Source organism: Populus trichocarpa, chromosome 14, assembly GCF_000002775.5.
Source record: "Populus trichocarpa isolate Nisqually-1 chromosome 14, P.trichocarpa_v4.1, whole genome shotgun sequence".
In the NCBI taxonomy this organism is placed as follows: domain Eukaryota; kingdom Viridiplantae; phylum Streptophyta; class Magnoliopsida; order Malpighiales; family Salicaceae; genus Populus; species Populus trichocarpa.
The window spans coordinates 8,069,000-8,090,964 of record NC_037298.2 but is presented as its reverse complement, the minus strand read 5'-3'; the positions used below and the strand labels follow the sequence as shown (position 1 = coordinate 8,090,964).

Genomic DNA, 21,965 nt, shown 5'->3' with positions numbered 1-21,965 from the left:
TACTCGTTCATAATTTCAACTTGGAAGCCTCTGAAATGAGTTTCGATTGATGTTTTCTAGGTTCCCTTTTGTCGGTTAGGAAATATATGCAGGGAATGTCTTGTAAATTCTCTTGCTTTGCTTCGTAAATTCTGCCACATTGTGTTTGCTTAGAACTTTTAAGGCCATGGTATCCTGCTGTATCCCCCTTCATCGTTACTGTTAATGTATGCTTGTCGTCAGACATGGCAGCATTCCTAACTGATTACTGTTTGCTGATAAATGAGTTCATGATTCTGCAGCGGTTTGTCTTCATGGTTAATACTTCTTCTCATGTGAGATCTGTCCTAAAGTTATACTGGTTAGATTCACTATTTGAGCTGTCCTAAAGGTATATTTTTGGATAACTTAGTTACCCTTGTGCCCTCCACAAGTATTGAATTAATTTTTCTACGTGGAATCTGCGAAAGATAACTTGTGTTTAAATTACGAAATGTTACTCCATATCTTGAGTCAAAATAAAGATATATAGACATAACATGAGGCTTGTGAATCGCATATGTATTTTCCTTTTAGCTGCTTTTATCTTGCACATGTGCTAAGATGCCATAGACAGAACTCCTTGCAACAGGCCGTTCGTTTAGCACCCACTAGGAATATGGGCCAAAAGGAGATAAAGGGAGCTTTATCGATAGTCAACTATTTTGGTTTTGAGTCTGATTTGAGACAATGCAAGTTATGTTAGCAAAGGTCTATGACATGGTTTTACAATACCCAAGTTATTTCAATTTAGGAATTTGGAAGTAGAAAAACTCTTGTTTATAATCTCTCATATCGACAGTAAAATTACGATGAACATTATTAGTTAGCTTGCATGCATTCCATTTTTCTTTCATCGCCGGGGAAGTAAAAGCTGCCTCTAATGGATCTAAAGCATTTTGGGACCTGTCCCAAAGTTTTTATCTGGGATCATAGGAAAACCCGAGACGTGTTAGCATGGCAGTTAACCCATCAAGCTTCAAGTTTTATTGCATTTCTATTTCATGATCTAGCTGTGCACAAATTGCACAACCAAAAAAGAAAAACTAATATCTCAGGTAACAAAACCATAAGAGAATCACGATAAGATAGGAGATAGCACATGACAGAGTGAAAGGCATTAACTTCACACATTCATGTAAAACAATTGTGTGCTGCACATCTCAAACAAGAAATTTATTCTTCAAAGTCTGAAGGCTAAGCACCCACAGCTTAAAATTATGACATGGGAGACAAAACAGAATACTTCTGAAGCTGTCCATAACACAATGGCAGAGGCAGGGGAATAGGACATAATTTATTCTTCCACAACAACACTGATCTCACCTTTTTCCAGCAAGTCATAAAATGATCTCACTTTCCTCTGCTCGTTCCAGTGATGCATTTTCCAAAGACTACCAGCAACCAAGCCAAGTGCAAATCCAATACAAAGCTCCCTGACAACACTTGGTCCTTTCAAGGTCACATGAGCAACCCTACCGCCAGCCATTTCACTTCGCTAGTAATCTGCAAGCGACATTTTCTCTGTTCTTAGCACCCAAAGAAGAATTCACGAAAAGTATAAAAATGTACTATTGCAATAAGCCAATCAGTGTCTCTCTGTGTGTTTGGGGTGGGGGGGGGGGGGGGGGGGGGGGGCGCTCCTCTATAGACGCATGTCTATTAGCATAGACTAAAACTACTCCATTGCCCCTTCAAAAAAGAATAAGCATGATTGGCTACTTCTAGAAGACAACATATGATACCGGACTCCTTTTAACGAGTGAAAATATAGAGAAAAAAGGGAGCAAAACAATGGACAACAAAAATAAGTAATGCAACTTGTAACCAAGATTCCTAAATTAAACAATTCAATCAAGCAACAGATATCTACCCTGTAACAGATATAAGTGCAAGAGAGCGGCTAAGAGAACAAAAGGGAGATTGATTCGAATTACATTGCAAAATTTGATGCAGACACTTAAACAAATCTTATGGCTATAACTATAAAACATCCAGCCTATTGACAGAGAGCTGAAGCAGTAAGTGTGTAAACTATAAGATATTATAATTCTTCTACTCATGCTTGGTTTTAATTCATAATCCAATCACTCATTTCAAGTTTGACCCATCAGTGAACAAGTTGCAAACACCCAGCTTTTAATTTCTCTTAGACATAAGAGAATTTTCAAAAGTGAAAAAACCCTCGTCTATTTCATTACTTTCCAGCAAGTGTATTCACACACATCTATTCGTTTTGCATAATTATTAATCAAAATCACGATTAAATAATTAATATCAAAATAGAAATCTGTAAACAACATCCCGATTGCGAAAATTGTAAAATTGGATTTCTTTTCTTTTCTTTTTTGCAAGTGCAAGATTGAATTAAAAGAAGCAGATAAAGCGAGATTTCTTCCAGTGACATGTAAAGTTACAGTATAGAAACTTGAACAGTAAGAACAAATCGCGTGAAATTAAAAAATAGATAGATAGATCGAGACCTAAATAAAATGACAGGGTGACTAATAAAGAGAAGAGTTCGATCCAAGATAGATCGAGAGGGAGGGAGGGATGGATGGAGAGACTAGGGTTTGCTGACCTTAATTGAACTGCGCTGAGAAGATTATTACGGAGGTTCAAGAGAAATGAGACGCGATAACCTGCGTGACGTTTACCTTTCGTGTCTTTCTCTGACGCTGACGGCGCTTGTTTGTGAGGCTATTTGTATCCGGAACCGGGGCTAGGAATAACGTTAATTGGAGGACCGCATGGGCCCATTTGGGATGTATAACTGGGCCATTGCTGGGCTTCTGGATTTAAAATGATTCGAGATAGGGAATGGACGATAAACATTTGGTTCAAATGTATTTTTAGAGTGTTGATTCTTTGAGAGTATAATTATTGTTGTTTTTTAAAGTGTTTTTTATTTGAAAATATATTAAATTAATATATTTTTATTTTTAAAAAATTATTTTGGACATCATTACATCAAAATGATTTAAAAATCAAAAAAAATATTAATTTGAAGTAAAGAAAAAAATCAAAAAATTTCAATTTTTTTTAAAAACACTTTTGAAACACAAAAATAAATATACCGTTTTGTTTACATGGTGTTATATATTTTTTTTTAACTATTTTATTATATTAATATTAAAAATATCTTTTAATAAATAAAAATATAATTTTAATATAATTTTTAAACAAAATACTATACCAATATCTTGTAACAGAGAATGTTACCGGTCCTGCAATAAATCATCGATTCTTCCATTTGAAGTCTCTGCTGAAGCACCAGCCGCTATGGACGCTTTGGAATTGTTATCTTGTTAGATAAATGGTGTGTATGAGAGTGTGGTTATGGTTGTTTTTTAAAGTATTTTTTATTTAGAAAAGTATATCAATAATATTTTTTTATTTTTTAAAAATTATTTTTAAGATCAGCACATCAAAATAATTTAAAAACATCAAAAACATATTAATTTTAAAAAAAAATCAATTTTTTAAAAAAATATTTTTCAAACACATTGTCAAACGCCCTCAAGTGCTTATATATGGTAAAATTAGTGTTCTAAATTATTTCCCTTTTGTATACTAAAACCAGATCCATGTTTAATTAGATTTTAAGTAAATCATTCGTGCTGAATGGACTATTATTCTCATAAGTAAATCATTAGATTTTAAGTAAATCATTCCCTTAAGTAAATTGTCATGAGTATCCTATAATTTAATCATTTTTTTTTATTTCTTAGAAAATTGTAGTTTATATCCTAGATTAATTTAATTTTAAAATTTAAATAAAAAATAAATATTTCTTTTAGTAATAAAGATATTCTCATACCAATTTTCATATAATTTTCACCCAACAAAACTATTTCATCTACTTTTAAATAAGTTATTCATCATTGAAAATATATATTTATAAAAAAAAATATTATATTTCAATACCTCTTAGCAAAGAAACACACATTTATAAATCCATTATGATAGACTAATGATATACTTTCTCTAAATATTATTTATTCTTTGTTAATAATAATAATAAAATTCATTATTGGTTCAGTCTACTCCACCCAATAAAGTCCAAAAATAGCTCCCATCACTCACTCCCTATATGTACCTTTGTTGTATTGACAGCACAACAATGCCAATCAATAAATTGTCTTTTATTTCCATGGCTTTACTTCTCTCTTTTTTTTCCCTCTACGGCAAACCGGGAACATCCCACATAAAGAATAATACGATGAAGGCAATTTTCTTGAGACAAAAAACCAAAGTTTTTGTTGGGAAAAAAAACAGTAAAGTCATGGTTTTTGAGAGAAAATTAAATTAAATATTTCTGTAATAGTATTTTTATTTGAAATCAATCTATTTTTATCTATTTTTTAAGATTTAAATTTTATTTGGAGTTCAAATTAATACTCTCAAAAGAATTTCAAATACAAGAATTGATTTAACTATGAAAACTAAATTTAATCTCAAGAGTTCAAAATAACTGATAAAATTCAGAATATATATTTCATGTAATTTTCAAAACAATAAAAGCAAAATATAAAATAATATAAACTAACTATGAGATATTTGGTGTGATTTTTCCATTAAAATATTTTATTTTGAAGCACGTGGATACCTCTAGAATTGCTAATGTTGAAATGATAAAGGGTGTCGGTAGGTGGTGTTCATGGATGATGGAGATCAGGTGGGGATCATCACCGAAGAAGATAACGAACAATTTGTATAAAGATTGAACTATTACTTGTTTTAATTTACACTTTAACACACACTTTTTTTATTTTAATATTTAAATTATCTGATGTTTGAAATAGCACCTCTTTATTAGGATTCTATCACTATTATTTACGAGAGCTCCACAAAATGAAAAATTTTGCTGCCATAAGTTTATTAATACATAGGTTTGATATTGTGTTAATTTTGTGGTTTGAACAGGTATATATATATATATATATAAATTATATTTTTTTTATAATCAATATTTCAATAAATATATTTAAGTAAGACCCACATGAATTGTTGATTAATCAAACACCTTTTAAAATATGATTAGGATAAAATATAGTTTCAACTACATTGTGAAATAATACATGTTGAATCCAACCATCACTAGATTTTGAGACTTGAGAATTTTAAATTTCATCTTAGATTTTCTATTTCATAATGTTGTTTGTGAGGTCAAAAGAATTGTCTGGTTGGTATTTTGGAGTAAATTGATGACCGGAATAGTAAAATCAGAGAGAAGAACGGTGGTGGAAAGTGTCGTAACCTGAAGACTCAATAGTTTATAGACTATGATCAAGAGAGAAGAAAAAACTATAAAACACAAATCAAAACAGCCAATAATTTACAGGTTCTCTGTACATTTTAGCCGAGGATTTTGCAAAGTGTTCTGGTTGAATCATATAAGTGATATATTGCTTTAGGGTTATGGATCATTGAAAAAACTCTCCCGTAATGAATGAGCTACAGAAGGGAAACAGGAACATTCGGTCTCTGATTTGATGCTGGGAAGGTCCGCAGGAGATTCTGGGTGTAACATTTGGGGGATAAAACACTAATTACATATTAAATGAGAAACAACATAATTTTTTTAATATAGTTTTCACTTGGAATTTCTATCAAAATTTCAGTATAGTCTCTTTTATACCGGAAGGTCCTTAGTTATCGATATATAACCTATTTATATTTCTAATATCTCACATCTTATAACTCAATCACAACCATAATATTTATAACATATTGAACAATAAATATCATTATAGAAGAATAAATAAGATAAACACGCGTATATGGAACATGATCATATGAACTTTAAAGTTAAATTCATTTATTCCAGTTTAAGTTATATAAATGTTTGAATATTATAAAATATAAGGATATGCTTCCTAGAACTATATAACAAAAAGTGAACAAAAACTATGAACCACTCCTGTCATGCATGCGATGGTTCTAAAACAAAATTCATATTATTGAAACGTGAATATCACAATAAGTATAGTAACATAAATATTCAATAATTTTAAAAGATAAACATGTATTCATATTCTATTCACATAATCCTAAACACACATATATCCTTGTGATAACAATAAACTTGTAATCAAAATGATCTGCATAGTTTAAATCAATAATTTTCTTTTGCCAGACATCTTCCATGTGTTTTCTTGCACTAAACCTCTAAATTATCAACGGAGACACCATTGATGGTATCTTCACTATCATTACTGTCATTGTATATGATATCACTATCATCATAATTATCATTATAAATTGATAGAGAATATTAATCCACGTTTATCTCATCACGTGTAGGATCACCAAAATCTCCATAATACCCATCTTGATAAAAAAGATGTTTGTTATGTTCGTACCTCAAAATAGATTCTCAAAAACGGTTATGAATTTGTGATCACTTTTTTCATGCTTCTCCAATTTTCTCTTTCTCATTTCTATCAATTGACAAGATAATATTTTAACTTGCCTCCATGACATCATTTCTAATCTACGAGTCAATTATGCAATTTATTTTTGTATGTCTTATATCACAAATTCTTGCACGTCTCTTTACCGTTAAAGAAACACTCTGCAATCACTAAAAATCATTGATTTTTGATACCATATTACACAAAGCTCTGATATCAATCAATGTAGATGAAGAGAGTGTTTGAGAGTGTGGTTGCGATTGTTTTTTAAATGCTTTTCATTCGGAAATGTATCAAAATAATATATTTTTTTATTTTTTAAAATTATTTTTGATATCAACACATCAAAATAATCTAAAAACACTAAAAAAATATTAATTTTATACAAAAAAATAATTGTTTTTTGAAAATTGAGGGAACGTTGTTTGCACCGCGTTTTCAAACGGTGCTGAAAACAATATAAGAAAGATAACAAGCATAATAATACAATTTTTTCCAAAAAAACAAATCATACGAAAACATTAATTTATAATTTTATTATTGAATATTTATTTTCAAGTATCTTTTCTATCTAAGAACTTTACAGCTCTTTAAACAAACAAGAAAACAAACTTAAAAACATGAAAATAAAAGAAAAATAATAAAAATTCTAAACAATTAGAAAAAAATAAAATAATTATATATAATATCTAATTTTCTAAACTAAATAAAATATAAAGAAAAAAATAAAGAAAAAAATAACTTTCTTTAGAAACCTTGGTAAGATTAAAAAATAAATTAGTAAAACTACACGGGTAGCATTAAAAAATATTAAAATATGAAATAGAAGTGTATCATCTATCAATGTCATGTATAAGGCCAAGACTACACTTTTTCTATTAGTTTCGGGGTGCTCCGATTATTATTATTATTATTTTGCTAGACTTCCACTGATTAATTAATTTATCATGTTAATCAAATACATTATGAAATAAAATCCGGATGGCAATGACAAAATCAATAATCAAGCCATTTCCATAAAAACCAGCATCACAAAGTAAAGTAGAATTATCGAAATCAATTTTTTACCATAATTAAATTTAATTACAATATTAATTTAATTAATTAATAAATAAATTGAATTTAAAAACTGAAAAAAAATAAAATAAAATTCAATTCATTTTATTTTTTATATTACTATCATTATCATCATTTTATTTTTTTAAGATTTTTTTTTAAAAATAGATAAGTATTTTTTTTAAATAATTTTATTTTAAATTATAAATAAAAAAATTGAACTCTAATTTATTTTTATAATTTTTGAAGATAAAATTCATTTATTTTAAAATTCAATTCTTAACCATCAACATATCTTATTTTATTAAAACATTTTACTTGAATCCAATTAGAAAAAGTCACATCCATGCTGTTAACCAGCTTATGACTCCATATCTCAATACAAAAATCCAACCACCAGGCTGTTCCAATCTCATCTCTACCCTTTGCCCATCTCTAACTTCTATTGCCCCACTCACGATAAAATCAGAAGCCCAGGGAGACCACTCTGCTCCATCTCTACAACAATGGCCTTTTCACTCTGCTCTACAAAGACCCTCCTCTTTCTCTTGCTCATCTCAGCCATTCCTATTGCCTTTATTATCTCCATGGAGCTCGCCAAGCCGCCAACCCACGTGTACCACTACCACAGCTCAGGATTCTTCCGCGAGAGCGCCAAGTGGGATGATCTAAACCGTCGATTCCTCGTCTCCTTCATGGAAGGTGGCATCGGCGAGATCGCCGTCCCCGAAGATCATGGATCGTCATTGGAAGAGGCTGTTTTAAAGGAAGTCACGGTGGTTAAAGACCCTGACTTGACCGGGAACTCTTCTCTTGGTATCGTGGTTGACCGGCCGAGGAATCGCCTTCTGGTGGCTATTAGTGATGTATTAGGGAACAACTACAACGCCCTCGCTGCTTATGATTTGTCCACGTGGGATCGTTTGTTTCTTACCAAACTTGGTGGCTCAGGCACGTTATTATCCTTATTCTTCTGCTCTTTTGGTTCCTTTCCTTTTGTTTTTTTTGGCTAATCACTTTTCCTGTCCGAGTTGAATTCGATACAATTTTTTATGAATGCCATAGACGACACGCAGTCCAGTTTCTCGAGGGATGTTAGGGCAATTTCGTAATTAAAAAGAAAATATAATAAGGTTGCTTCTTTCAAGAAGGCTCAGGCGTGCTTGGTTAAGGTGTTTTTTTTATAAAAATCAAAATTATTATTTTATGAAATTATTATTTTAATGTTTTAGATTGTTTTAACCGGTGTAAATTTTAAAAAATAAAAAATATTATTTTAATATATTTAAAATAAAAATATTGTAAAAAGCAATGATACCTGACTTTAATTTAGAAGGAAAAACGGATGATATTATATAAAATAAGACATGTATTACCCCATCTTTGACGAAACTTGTCGAATTATATTGATTAAGGAGAGTCACTGAAAGGAAGTCTTGGTCATGCATGGAATATTTGTTCATGGTAGGTTTGTTTCTAGAAGCAGAGAAAAAGGACTCTAGCAAGTTGCGACTCTGAATTGAGGGTAGTTTTTCATGACGCTACCTGCTAATAAATTATGGTGGTTGAACCACGACGCGACACATTCTCCGAAGACAATTTTACCCCTCTGGCAAGACACAACAAATTCCACCAGGGTGGTTGGCCCTCCCAGTGATTGTACCATGCGGCTGGGTGTCCATTATTCAATTAAAAATATTAAATGATCTGGGGGACAAGGTAGGTAGTGCTAGCTAGTGGCTGTGACGGGCATGCCACCCCTAAAGTCTTAGAAAGATTCCAGCTTGTTCATTAGATTTTTTATTTTTTCTTGATGGTTGAGCATTTGGCGTTCCCAAAAATTTCATATTTCCACTTCCATCTTTGATTCTTCTAGAGGGTTGTTTGTGAGTGAGTGTGGTTGAGATTATCTTAAAACTAAAAAAAAATTAAATATTTTTAAAAACATCATAATGCCAAACAAAACTTAAATTTACAGGGAGGTTTCTTTCATATCGAAACTAATCCGTCTAAATTCAACTCATTTTGAAATCATCCTACTAGTTTCTTTTTTTTTTTACACCCCCCTTATGAAATTCTAGTTCCTTCCTCATCTATAGTGAGTTAATAGAATGACGCACCTTATGACATTTGCCATCTAGGTTTCTTACTAATTGATAATAAAATGATGACCTGAAGCATGCTTTATGATTTTTAGTTGATTCTGCCTAATTCGTTGCATTCAATCTTGTAGACAATGAGAAATCCTTTGCCGATGACGTAGCAGTTGATGCAGAAGGTAATGCCTATGTTACTGATGCCAAATCCAATAAGATTTGGAAGGTTGGGGCGGATGGGAAGTTCGTATCCTTTATCAGAAATCCACACTTCGTTGCGAAAGAGTGGTACAAGAACCTGATTGGGCTAAATGGGATTGTTTACCACCCAGATGGGTTCTTGATTGTCATCCATACCTTTAGTGGCATGTTATATAAGATTGACATAGCCAAGGAAGATCATGAAGTCAAGTTAATTAAAGTAGCCGGAGGCTCACTTGCATTTGGAGATGGTCTAGAACTCTTGTCTCCAACTAAACTTGTAGTTGCCGGAAATCCTTCCGGGAGACTGGTGGAGAGCTCCGATAGGTGGGAGACGGCGTCTGTTGTGGCAAAGTTTAAGGGGCCTGCTCATAGGTTGGCAACAGCAGCAACTGTCAAGGATGGGAGGGTTTATCTTAACCACTTGCTTGGTATGGGATACCCTAAAAGGAAGCATGCTCTTGTCGAGGCTGTTTTTTCTATTTGAGAGGAGGGCAATTTGAGTTGTTGGTTATATGATCCGATTGAAGTTTCATGTAGCAAAACTGGCTCCTTGCTGGTTTTGGATCTGTAATATTGTATCGCTACAGACTACAGAACATTTCAGTTCACTAGTGAAGCATTCTGTTCTCCAAGCCTGGCCTCAACTTCCCCGGGAGAATCCTCGGGACAGATCAGGATTGTGTATTGAAAATATTCTTGTTTTCGTGTTATTTTAATTACTTGCTCACCAAGGAGGACTGGGTTTTCAAAGTGATATAACATTATGATTTGAATACATGGTGGCAGAGTTTACAATAGAATGGTTGGTGAGGTTGGTCTCTCGAATCAAACAGATCAGAATTTGACGACTTTGTTTACTACGTACATCAATCTATTGATTATTCCACGTCATTGTCCCATCCAGCTGTGCCTCCCATTCTTGCATTTTCTTGGTTACAGACGGTACACTGTTAGAGGTATTTTTTGTTTTGAAATACTAGAATAATAAAAATGCTTATAATTTGAAGAAAAATAAATAATTTTTTTTGTAAAATATTTTTAAAACATAAAAATAAAAATGCATTTTCTTAGTATTATTCAAGTTATTCTCCTGAGAGAACGACAAAGGAGAATTAAAAAAAGAAGAAAAAAACATAGATACCTAACACGAGGATTACCTTTCCTTTTCTTTCTGAAAAGTTATATGTTAGTTTATCTACCCCCACCACACACACCGAAAAAAAGGGTTCGATATGCTCGATGATCGAGCCATTAAAGCACCTAAAACACTTTGAATTTATCAATTTTTTTTTTCATGCTCGTCTAATTTCTAAACCTTTTGGATTAAAAAAATAAAAATAAGAACGTGGAGGAGGTTTTTTTTTCCCCTCCCCTCGCTAGTGCAGGATGACATTTGCTAGTGCATGATGATATTTGAGAGTGTGGTAATAATTGTTTTTTATTTGAAAATATATTAAAATAATATTTTTTATTTTTTAAAATTATTTTTTACAGCAGTACATTAAAATGATCTGAAAATATTAATTTAAAATAAAAATATAAAAAATTAATTATTTTTAAATATTTTTAAAATACAAAAATAAATAATAATGTCGTTTGGTTTGATTGTGTTGGAAATGTGAGATTGGATAAAGATTACATGAGGTGGGGATGGCAACCTCAAGACTGCAACATTCCAAGGTCCATCAATCACATCATACAATCTTTCTTTCCTTCTATTTTGAAAAACCAGGGACTTGACGACTTTAATTGAGTGTATAGTTGGTGGAAAGGACAAACGTGCAATGTTGAGAATTCTCTTCTTTTCGTGGGGGGTTGTTCAATTCCACAGATTCAAGGCGACAGAAATGCTGGATTTGATTAGAGGGAAGAGGCTAGTTTTTGTTGGCGATTCAATTAACAGGGATCGATGGGAATCGGTGCTGTGTATGTTAATGGGAGCTGTTAAAGATCCGAAGAAGGTTTACGAGACCCATGGAAGGAAAATCACCATGGAGAAAGGGAATTATAGCTTCAAGTTTGTGGTGAGATCTGATCTTGCAATACTAACAAGTTACTTTGTTGGATTTGTAGCTGTTTTCTGAGTTTGGTTTTGCAGGACTATAAATGTACAGTTGAATACCGATAAACTTAAATTTAACAGGTTTAAAAAATTATGAGAATTATCCTTTCTTGAATTCAGCAGGAAATAACCCTCTTTCTTTGGCAAGACCAATAAAATGAGTATCCTATAAAAACAAAAATAAAGATAATTATGCATTTTAGTTAGGAAAAGAAAATAAAAAATAAAAAAAATTGATCATTGACAGAAATACAATTATTATAAGTCTACATGCACCACATTTGATCACTGGGTGGTGTTACATGCACCATCTGCATGGCGAGAACACCTCATGATAATTTTAATTACACAAAATATCCATGTGAAAATATCAAAATATCCCTAAAGACAATTTTTTTTTTCTAATCTTTTCTAAGGTTAAAAACCTGAAATACCCTTGTCCAATAGCCTATTTTTTTTTTTTTTATCTTGGAGACGAGAAAATATTTTTACTGTTATGAATATTGTAAAACCCTTGGTCAACAGTTTTAAATTTTGTTGACTCTAGAGGTGAAAATGTATTTTTACTGTGTTAAAAAATTTTAAAAGACACGTATACCTCCAAATAATCTTTTAATGACCATCGAGTTAGAGAAAAAGATCAAAATACCCCTAGATGAAAGGCTTAAATTTAAGTCACTTAAGGATAAAAGAATAATTTCACTGTAAAAATCCATAATAATTTATGTGTAGAGCTACAGTAAAATCCCCATGCAGTTTAGCTTTTGTTAATATCTTTGCTTCTTTGTGTCTATACTGTGTCGTTTGTAACATCTGCTGACCTTGAAACAGGATCAACTATTACCAGGAAGGTAACCAAGTTCATCCCCAGCTTGATGTGTCTATAGCTTTCAGAAGAGCTCCGATGACTTGGGCATCGTGGGTTGATAGACACATTAATCCGAGAAAGACTGAAAGTTTTCTTTCGAAGTTCGGCGCCTTCACATTTCAGGCTTGTTTAGTGCTGTCATGATCAATGCTTTAAACTCCACGTATGAAATTGTTGAGTGGTTTTTGATGCGTCAAACAGGGGCGGAAAATGGAATTCGGGTGGGCATTGCAAGGAAGCTACTCAACCTCTCAATGAAACTTCAAGTATGGGCTACCGTGAAAAGAATTCCGTTGTAGAAGAGATTATCGAGCACAAGAAAACTCCAGTAACTTTCTTAAATATAACCATTTTCTCTGGATTTTGGATAGATTGTCATCCATCCATATATGCTGGTAAGCGCTCGAGCATTCAAGATTGCAGCCACCGGTGTGTTCCTGGTGTTCCAGATACGTGGAATGAATTTTTGTATTTTCACCTGCTATCTAAACGAGGGGTTACGTCTTGGCTTGTACATTCTTTTAGTTTTTTCTGCATCTTAAACTTGTAGGCAGGCATGTAGCGTCTCAGAAACACAGGGAAATTCTCGTTTTCTTTCTTTTGCGAAGGAGGCTGAGGTGTTTGGTTGAGATTCAATTTAATGGAAACTGAAAGAAATTCATCATTCTGGAATCACCAAGCCTCTCACACACACGCCTGGGCGCACCGCGCACAAATAATGCACATTAGATGCTTCGAAGCTTAAGGTTAAAGTCAAAACAATTGCTAAACCATCTCAAAAGAAAGAAACAAAGAAAGCAGGAAAAGAATATTGTCTTCTTAACATGGCAATTATAAATGGAAAACAGCATATTTCATCCTATATTGTTGCCTTCTACAGGAAACTGAAAGATCAGTTTCAATCTCAATATCTATAATAATGTTTGACCTTTGCTAGCCTGTCTTATTGAAAAAGTCAAATTCACAGGAAGCACGCGCGTGCATATATATGTACAAGTAAATGCCAGGCATAGCTCAGTATACGCTTATGTTCATTATGACAAGTGACTGGTAAAATACACCCTACAATTACAGAAACATGCTCCATAACATCAAGCCATGCCAATAATCAATCAGTGAGATTGGTGTTTCTTTGCTCTACCTTGGGAAACTGTGGAATCATCTCTTTTGGAACCTTCAGGTTTTCGAGCCCATGCAGGTGTCTGGTCTGGCCCATAACGATAATCATAGAATAGCTCCTCGCTAGCTTCTATACGCTCGTTTGCAAAGATGCCTACTCGATGGTCTCCTACTACCAGCATTACCTAAATAATTCAACATATTAGCTCAGTCAATGTCGAGGAATGAAAAACTAACATGTCGAAACTTGAATACCTTTGCATAGCAATTAGGATTTGATGAATGGTTCGCAAATTTCAGCTTATCCCCCTTCCGGTAAGCATCAAGGACAAACTGATAAAAATAAAAATAGCAAGCCACATTAATTCACGAGGATGGCCACGAAAACAGATTCAGAAAATCACATTGAAAATAGATCCTGTAATATATATATATATATTGATGCTGCAAATTGCATTGAACTTCCAAAACTCTAAACCAATTTAGTCCTCCATGTTAGATATCATCACTCCAATGCTCAGTTGTCAAAGAGCAGTCATTTTGAACATGAGGTGAATTTGATCTCAAAGGATGACATTATTATTATGTTCTTACACATGGAATTATCTATTTTGTAATAATTAACTATCACTTGCCTGATCATTCAAGTCAAAAAGGAATGATGAATTGGCACGGTCGTAAATCTTCCCACGCTTATCTGCTTCTCGATGAGAGATCAATTCACCAGTATATTCTCCAAGATAATCATTTTTGTTGACGGGTTTCTGAAATCACATCATCAAATTCATTGCACAGAACTAGTACACAGGTAATGAAGAACATGGAAACAGATGCAGGCAGTAATACCTTTAAAAAGGCTCCCCATCCAGCAACATCAGATTTTGCCAAGAGGATCTGAAGAATGAAACATAAAGAATGGGAAAACAGAAAATTTCTTTCAGAACATATCTATAATATTAGTACAAATAACAGTAAGTTTTTCGGAATGACTTACCCTCTGCTGCTGCCTTAGAAGAAGCCTCATGTTTCCACATTGGCCATCTCCTCGTTTCGGAGGCTCTCCTAATGAACCATCTCCACAGCTGCATAAAAACAAAACAAATTTGAAAAAATAAACAAAAATTAAAGGAAGTGGCAGTTAATGGGATGAAAAGTCAGCAATCATAGCCATCGATAGATGCCCAGGATTAATTAACTCAAATCAGAGATCAAATTGTAAAGGCTACCAGATCATGGATCAAATAGTTCAATTAATCAGATCCATGACACTGAATAAGAGTGCATACTAACTCAGGACAGAAAGGTTTCCATGACTGACATAATTAGTCAAACAACTAACGCTTTACTTTCTTTTTTTGATATGTAAAATCCCTCAACCGTCACTAGTACCAGATAGCTCCAAAACTGGAGACTTTGAAATAAAGACCTGGACTGATGCATTGTTCAAATGTTTGTTTGCTTGGCTCCAGTTCAGGATTCAAAACACTACTTAAGCCCAAGAACTCAAAATTCTTACGACTTGATAAAATGAGATCAATTTCCGAGACCACTAATCTTCAGTTGTGAACCATCTTTTTCAGCGCTAATCTTTTAACCGATGACCTACCCAACCCCTGCCCAACCATCTAATCACTTGAGACAGCCTATGGGCCTAATATCCAGTCATCTTATGGTGACAGTCTTTGAAAGGCTTCAAATAGTTTCATACCAGCTGTTTAGACCACCATGTAAATGTTCCTATAGTTTGGAAGGCATGTACTGGTCAGGCCAAAAAAAAGGGCATCTCATCAAACTTTGTTCTGGAGGCAACATGGACTTCAATCTGCCACTCCTGATGGACACTAAGGTCTTATAGTATGGTGTGCGTGCAGCATAAACTATCATTCTCAAAAATTTTGAGGATACAGAGATTGCGTTAATGCCAAAAGGTGATGTGTAGGCATGAGAAACTTGACAATTTGATGACATAATTTTTAACAGAAGCACACTCATATAAGAACAGAAAAGCAATATAGGTATGGATATTCCCATATGAAACAATGCTTATCAAGTATGATCATATAAAATTCTTTACCTAACCCAACAATTCCTACAAATATCCGGGTCACATTCGCGTCCAGCAGCAAAACATGGGCATTGTCGACTTCTGCATTGGCTCTTTGCACAGTGGCATCCTCTGAAGCGATTTTTGCAACTTTTCGAGCACCTGAAGAATTTAAAGTAGACTGGTAATAAACGCTGTCCTAATTCAAATACTACTCATAAAGATGCTGTTTAGTACAAGTGCACAAGAAACTATTCTACATGATATACATGTTGCATGAACGTCTGTAGTAAGTAGTAACCTTATGGAAAGATACTTAAAACATACCCGCAATATTTCTCACAGCAAGTTCCATTATGCAGACAAGGGCACTGTTTTCCACACATTGACTGGCATCCACAAGGTGTATACTGCTTACAGGACTGATTTTTGCAATCAGCAATTCTTTTCCAAAATGATGGATGACCAGCAGACTTCCAAGAATATTTAAGTTTCCGTGCTCTTCCCCTCCTACGAAGTAAACGTGATCTTGTTGGCATATCTTGCTCCTACAGGAAACAAAAGGTAAGAAAGAGATGGGTTTATAATGCAGAACCAACTCGTATGGATGAAAGGTCAGAAACCTACAGGAAAAGAAAATGGATAGTGATAGACCCCTATGGAACTGGAAGGAAAGAAGACAGAGAGAGGAGAATGGAAAGTAGTAAAGTATGACAATATATTTAACAGAAACTGCTAAATAATGTTGGAAGTTAATGTTACTATTCTGACAAATATATGAACATGATTCTCTACCACCCTTCTTTGTCAAGGGAAGCATATCTTTTCCTGAAAAATCGTTTGCAAGACTCCAAGAAAGACAGGAAACTAGAGATAGTTGAGACACTTGGTGTCCTTTAGAAAAGCAAACTTGAGAATACAGTAGTATAATCCTTCCTGAAATATCATAAATAATAATGCATACCGCATAATCTATATCAATCTTCCCACTGTCTTCTAGAAATGATCTTGGTGCAACAGATCTATGAGGCATCATAGCTCCACTTTCACGCATGTAACTGGACACCTCTATACAAGTCTTTAAGCCTGAAAGTAAGTTCCTTGCAATAAGACAACTGCAAAGCACAAATCATACTTTGAGTGCAACATGAAACATAAACACATAAAAGTTTTGTTCTGTACAAAAGAAAAGTGTAGTTATATTGAATTTTTCAATTCCAGTAAGTTAATTAGAAGAGGGATGAAAATTGCTGCTCTTTTGGAACTAACATAATCATATTATATAACACTTGGTTAATAACGTGAATTTATAGGGTACATCCAGATTCCTAATAACTGAACATGGATTGCTCTTTCCTATTAAACAATTTTCAGTCATTTGACACCTACCAATGAGAAAGGCATCTCAAGACACATATAATTGTTACCTGCATGCATGCATGAAATGTTATTTATATAGGCAACCCCATACCTGTTTTTCCCGAATATCTCCACTCCCTTTAGATAAAGTTCTTTTTCAATAGGCTTCCACTCAGACTTTTTTAAAACCCCTTCCACTTGTCTTTCTACTGAGGATGACCGTTTTGGTTCGGGCACTTCAAAGACATCCTTTGATCCATCCCCAATGTTCTCCTCAGTGCCAGAAGAAGCAATTTCAAAGGAAACATTGGTAGTCTTTTTTGTGGTCATCTGAAATTCAATTTGATCAGTTGCTTTTTTAGCAGTTGACCCGCAATCAGGACTTGATATATCTTCAGCAGCGACATCCAAATGCAATAATCTTTTCTGTTTCTTACTAAAATCCTGCGTATCTTCAGGAAACTTTGACGAGTCATCTGATGCTATATCTGTACATTGTGACACTTTGCGCTTTCGCATGTATTCTTGGTTATGTATCACCATAGCAGAAATATCCAAATTCAGAGCTCCAGAAGCAGGTTCCAAGTTACCAACAGCTTCTGAAATAACATTTATTTCTTTCTCTGAAATATGTCTTTCATCTATCATGAGGTCAACACTGCTTGGCTCTTCAGCATCTGAGGCTGCTGCAGTCTTTTTTTCCTCTGCTGAAGTTGCAGTTTCTGTCCTATGCAAGGGACTATTAACAGAACCTTCAGGCAAGTCTTTGAGAACTCTTAGCTGAAAGGCATTTATATTAATGTCAGACTCTAAATTTTCCAAGCAGAAAGCAAGAACTCCAGATGAAAACTATAACAGAATATGCAGCAGAAAAGATATATTAGAAGTCATTGGTAACCACATGATCAGCCAAGTCCCTGGGGAGTGAATGAATTTTCAATGACAGTAGTAAATAAGAGTGTGTGCATACAGACACAATAGCACAAATAATCTATAAAGAATAATAAGTACTTAAAACAGAATATGGTACAACTTTCCTGCAGGAGCAGCACAGACACAACAAACAAGTTAATTTGGAATAAAAGAGTAACTTTGAGTGGCTTGTTTACATGAGCAGTACAGACAGCACAATTAGTTACCAGCTCCATATATGTAAATAGCAGTCTCATATTTCAGTAATCATGAAAAAAGATTAAAAGAAAAGGCAAAGGAGAGCATAGAATCATATACCACAGAAAGTTGACCTCTCCTATTCCTATTCCCTCTTATCTGCAGTTATAATAATTTTTGGCACGTATAAGACTTCATCTGGCCTACTGTTTTTAATTTAAAGCTCCAATCAGTTAAACACAGATCTTGTTGACCAGAAAAGCATCACACTATTTTTGCAGAAAGTTTAAAACGTTGAAGAGAAATTTTTCACCCAAAAAGCTCAGATAAAAAAAAACACCTGAAGGCTACATTGATCACTGCAAGGTTTCCTGTCATCTTCATATTCAGACCAGCATGACTGCTTTTCACTCTGCCAAGCAAAGCCTCCTATTAGATATAAAAACACCTCTGTGTGTGTGTGTGTGTGTGTGTGTGTGTGTGTGTGTGTGTTATACACACACACACACACACACACACAGAGCGCATATATAATGGAGGTTTCTACTCACAGGATTGATCAAAGTTTGGGAACAGCCATGGAGGCGGCAGTCAAATAGCTGTTCAATATATGCAAGATGAAAAACATCAAGGTTGATGTAATTCAAGAATCATTTCAGTAAAATTCACCTCATGATTAAGGCCAGAAATGAGTACCAAGCAACGGCGACAGAATAGGTTATCAAAAGAATCTAAAGCAGCACTAAGGCTCTTTTCCAGAGATATGCCCCTCTCAGATACTGAATCAATAGAATCTTTGACATTTTGGTCATTGCTATATTTTTCGGCGAGCATCCTACAACGCTCCTACAATATCAAACTCAGTAAGCCACAGGAAACCATTCTCAATAACCTCAAAGTAATAGAAGCAAGGAATGCTGGAAGCAGTTCAAAACACAAAGTTGTTGATATAAATTCTTTAATACTACCTGGATTTCTGAAGTGCCAACTCCAATAAACTGGCTAACAATATTCAGCACCTCCTCAGCTAGTCCAAGTTCCTGAAAGACCATCCTGCCAAATTCGACAGACACATTGTGAAGTACTTTGACTGGTGGTAAGTAATTGTTAATTGATTACAATTGGTGGTGTCATCAAGATCAGACAGATAGCATATTTTATGTATTTCTTCCTCTGGTTTAAGCACTAAAAGCAACAAGTTTGATGATACAGGTACTCTAGAATATGAAGAACTACTATTACCACAGCCTAGAAGACTAAGAGCGACAATAAGAATCAAATGAACAAGAGTCTTATGGCTTTCAAACTGATCTTCCTTAATTTTAATTTGGAAGACTAAGAACGACAATAAGAATCAAATCTAAGAGTCTTACAGCTTTCAAACTGATCTGCCTTATTTTTTATTTGGGTCTTAATTTTTGTTCTTGACATATTCTCGTGTGAAAGTTAATTTGATTTTGTTCAACAGCATAGGTTGCTAGTTTAGTGAAAAAAATGGAAAGAGAGCAGCACAGTTCATTATTAAGAATGTAACCATGCTATCCTGAATTTTAAATGGCAGATATTGCATTCAAAATATATGTACCAAAATCAAATCAATCAGATTACCACAAAAAGCGATCTTCGCCCTCAGAAAATTCATGTTTCTCTTCCTCTGGTTCTATGTCTTCTTCGCTGTCACTACAAATCAGAGCTTCACTGCCATGTCGATCATAGTATATGCGTCTCCTGCCAACCACTGACTGGTCTTCAGCCATCCTCTGATTCCTGTGCTGCATAAATGCATACTTGAGATATAACAGAAAAAATAAAATCTGCATATGTACAACTAAATGAGAGAGCCAACATAAACATTAAATGCTTTGCATTATTTTCCCTAACACATTGCAGGTTAAATTTCTCCAAGTTAAAAAAAGAGAGGAATCGACACCAAACAAGAACACTCAACAGGTAAATTCAACTGACATATTGTTTGTTTGCTTATTTATTCATCACTGGGTAAAATATGTTAAAATTGAGCATGTACTATCTGACATACTTGTCCAAAAATATCCAGGTAGTATACGGAGGTATCTTCTCTACAAACGGAAGCTTGGTACTTGTTGAGACTGCTACTTCATGACCATTGATAAGATCTCTATCACCCGATCCTTGAGCGAATCCACCATACTTACAAAGAGGAGCTCCGATCCTCAAAGAAATCATTTTAGAAACTCCATTCTGCCCCACAAACGTTCTTGAAGTTGCTAATCTTAGCTGAGAAACATCAGCTACAAGTTTCCTTCTGTTTCTCTCAACTTTATCCTGTACAAAAATCAAACATGAATTGCTTTGCAGTATATGATTATCGACCTAGTCATACACTCTTGAATATGATAAAACTTCACCAACTTACCTTTATCGAAACAACCCTTTCCGCTTGAATTTGTTTTTTAAGCTGATTCATCTTGTATGTCAGGTTTCCAATACCGTTATTTGACGGTTCTCCATCTGATTTCTGCCCATACATATCAGCAATTTGTAAAAATAATAATCAAGAACGAAAAAAAGTAGTAATTGAATATATAATCAAGGAAGAAAAAATCAGAGCATAAAAGCAAGCAATTATATAATAGAATCACAACTGTAATTAATGGATTTTGTATATATCATTATCAGCAGCTGGACAGGGCACACATTCAATAGATTAAAAAATATTAGGAGATTATCAGATGCTCCAAAAATAAAAACTGATAAGATTGATAGCTTCAACTAATTTTCATTATTTTTTCTATGTGAAAGTGTGGATCATCATAATTATGTTAATTCTGGTCAATCAATAAATGACCTTATCACACAAGGATCACGTAAAGGAAACCTGAAAACAGTCTTACAGATATCAGAGAAATGAATATAGTGAGGAAACTGACTCTGAATTTAGAGGCAGAGTCGCTTGATTTTGACACCATCGCTGCTCTGCAACTCTCCACCGAGAAAGTGAGTGGCAGAGAGAGTGGAAAAAGTAAAAAAAAAGGTCACATAAGAGATCGACACGTGTTATGTGGTATGACGTGGCTTAGTTTGTATTAATAATTGAAATCCCCAAGGGCTAAGTTCGTATGGTGAGGACTAGTAGTACCTTAACGTTTTGATTTTTTAGAACCAAACATTGGTACATTCGAACTTATTTTGCCCAAGTAAGTTTAAGATAACCTATTTTTTAATTTTAATTTAGTGTATTTAGGAGAATAAATCCAGTTTAATGTTTAATCCAAAATTTCAAACTGAAAAGGTTAGAATTAACTTAGGAATGTTATAGTAGTTGTTTTTTAATTAAAAAAAACATTAAAATAATATATATATATATATATATATATTTATTTTTAATATCAGTATATTAAAATGATTTAAAAATATCAAAATAATTAATTTTAAAAAATTAAATTTTAATAAAAATACAGATTAAAACTAACTCTCAAGTCTCAACCTGTACGTTAATCAGGAGACCTATCATTTGGAGTTAATTCCCTACTATTCTGTTTTTCATTTAATAATAATAATTAAAAAAAGCTAAATTGTATAAGAATCCTTTGAACTATTAATCAAAGCATCATTGATGAACTAAATATTTTAT

At 33.6% G+C, this 21,965-nt stretch overlaps 4 protein-coding genes across 8 annotated transcripts; 2 read left to right on the top strand and 2 right to left on the bottom strand.

Moving 5' to 3' along the window:
* Positions 1-1,121: 1,121 nt before the first annotated feature.
* Positions 1,122-2,754, bottom strand: LOC7495215 (cytochrome c oxidase subunit 5C). Of its 2 annotated transcripts, none has more exons than XM_024584462.2 (2): positions 2,600-2,754; positions 1,122-1,524 (listed from the first exon to the last, which is right to left on the bottom strand). In XM_024584462.2, exon 2 carries the CDS (start codon positions 1,505-1,507, stop codon positions 1,316-1,318), a length of 192 nt encoding a protein of 63 aa, XP_024440230.1. In that variant the 5' UTR covers positions 1,508-1,524; positions 2,600-2,754; the 3' UTR covers positions 1,122-1,315. The 2 variants fall into 2 exon arrangements, with proteins under 2 accessions (XP_024440230.1, XP_006375433.1); XM_006375371.3 differs by having other exon boundaries at positions 2,502-2,678.
* Positions 2,755-7,822: 5,068 nt separating this feature from the next.
* LOC7495214 (uncharacterized) lies at positions 7,823-10,565 on the top strand. The gene is made up of 2 exons (XM_024584763.2): positions 7,823-8,441; positions 9,724-10,565. The coding sequence occupies exons 1-2, from the start codon at positions 7,997-7,999 to the stop codon at positions 10,272-10,274; spliced, it is 996 nt and encodes a 331-aa protein (XP_024440531.1). The 5' UTR covers positions 7,823-7,996; the 3' UTR covers positions 10,275-10,565.
* A 1,072-nt stretch (positions 10,566-11,637) lies between these two features.
* On the top strand, positions 11,638-13,349 carry LOC18105272 (protein trichome birefringence-like 6). The gene is made up of 4 exons (XM_052447024.1): positions 11,638-11,807; positions 12,684-12,821; positions 12,922-13,188; positions 13,271-13,349. The coding sequence occupies exons 1-4, from the start codon at positions 11,638-11,640 to the stop codon at positions 13,347-13,349; spliced, it is 654 nt and encodes a 217-aa protein (XP_052302984.1).
* Positions 13,350-13,517: 168 nt separating this feature from the next.
* LOC7455428 (histone-lysine N-methyltransferase EZA1) lies at positions 13,518-21,418 on the bottom strand. Of its 4 annotated transcripts, none has more exons than XM_024584759.2 (17): positions 21,262-21,418; positions 20,748-20,849; positions 20,391-20,656; positions 19,961-20,119; positions 19,321-19,405; positions 19,049-19,198; positions 18,904-18,951; positions 18,693-18,764; positions 17,355-18,022; positions 16,848-16,998; positions 16,211-16,431; positions 15,914-16,045; positions 14,834-14,921; positions 14,686-14,733; positions 14,475-14,603; positions 14,095-14,172; positions 13,518-14,024 (listed from the first exon to the last, which is right to left on the bottom strand). In XM_024584759.2, the coding sequence occupies exons 1-17, from the start codon at positions 21,298-21,300 to the stop codon at positions 13,833-13,835; spliced, it is 2,628 nt and encodes an 875-aa protein (XP_024440527.1). In that variant the 5' UTR covers positions 21,301-21,418; the 3' UTR covers positions 13,518-13,832. The 4 variants fall into 4 exon arrangements, with proteins under 4 accessions (XP_024440527.1, XP_024440526.1, XP_052303088.1 ...); XM_024584758.2 differs by having other exon boundaries at positions 21,226-21,337; XM_052447128.1 differs by lacking the exon at positions 21,262-21,418 and adding an exon at positions 21,180-21,198.
* Positions 21,419-21,965: the final 547 nt, after the last annotated feature.

Bases quoted from the DNA above. Each gene is read 5' to 3' on its own strand.
- LOC7495215 (XM_024584462.2), bottom strand. From the start codon at position 1,507: ATGGCTGGCGGTAGGGTTGCTCATGTGACCTTGAAAGGACCAAGTGTT.
- LOC7495214 (XM_024584763.2), top strand. From the start codon at position 7,997: ATGGCCTTTTCACTCTGCTCTACAAAGACCCTCCTCTTTCTCTTGCTC. The intron at 8,442-9,723 runs GCACGTTATTAT...TCAATCTTGTAG, and splicing joins TACCAAACTTGGTGGCTCAG to ACAATGAGAAATCCTTTGCC.
- LOC18105272 (XM_052447024.1), top strand. From the start codon at position 11,638: ATGCTGGATTTGATTAGAGGGAAGAGGCTAGTTTTTGTTGGCGATTCA. The intron at 12,822-12,921 runs GTTCGGCGCCTT...TGCGTCAAACAG, and splicing joins ACTGAAAGTTTTCTTTCGAA to GGGCGGAAAATGGAATTCGG. The intron at 13,189-13,270 runs GTATTTTCACCT...TTAAACTTGTAG, and splicing joins GATACGTGGAATGAATTTTT to GCAGGCATGTAGCGTCTCAG.
- LOC7455428 (XM_024584758.2), bottom strand. From the start codon at position 21,300: ATGGTGTCAAAATCAAGCGACTCTGCCTCTAAATTCAGAGTCAGTTTC. The intron at 16,046-16,210 runs GTATGTTTTAAG...TAAATTCTTCAG, and splicing joins TGCTGTGAGAAATATTGCGG to GTGCTCGAAAAGTTGCAAAA. The intron at 14,604-14,685 runs GTATTACTGCCT...ATGTGATTTCAG, and splicing joins GATGGGGAGCCTTTTTAAAG to AAACCCGTCAACAAAAATGA.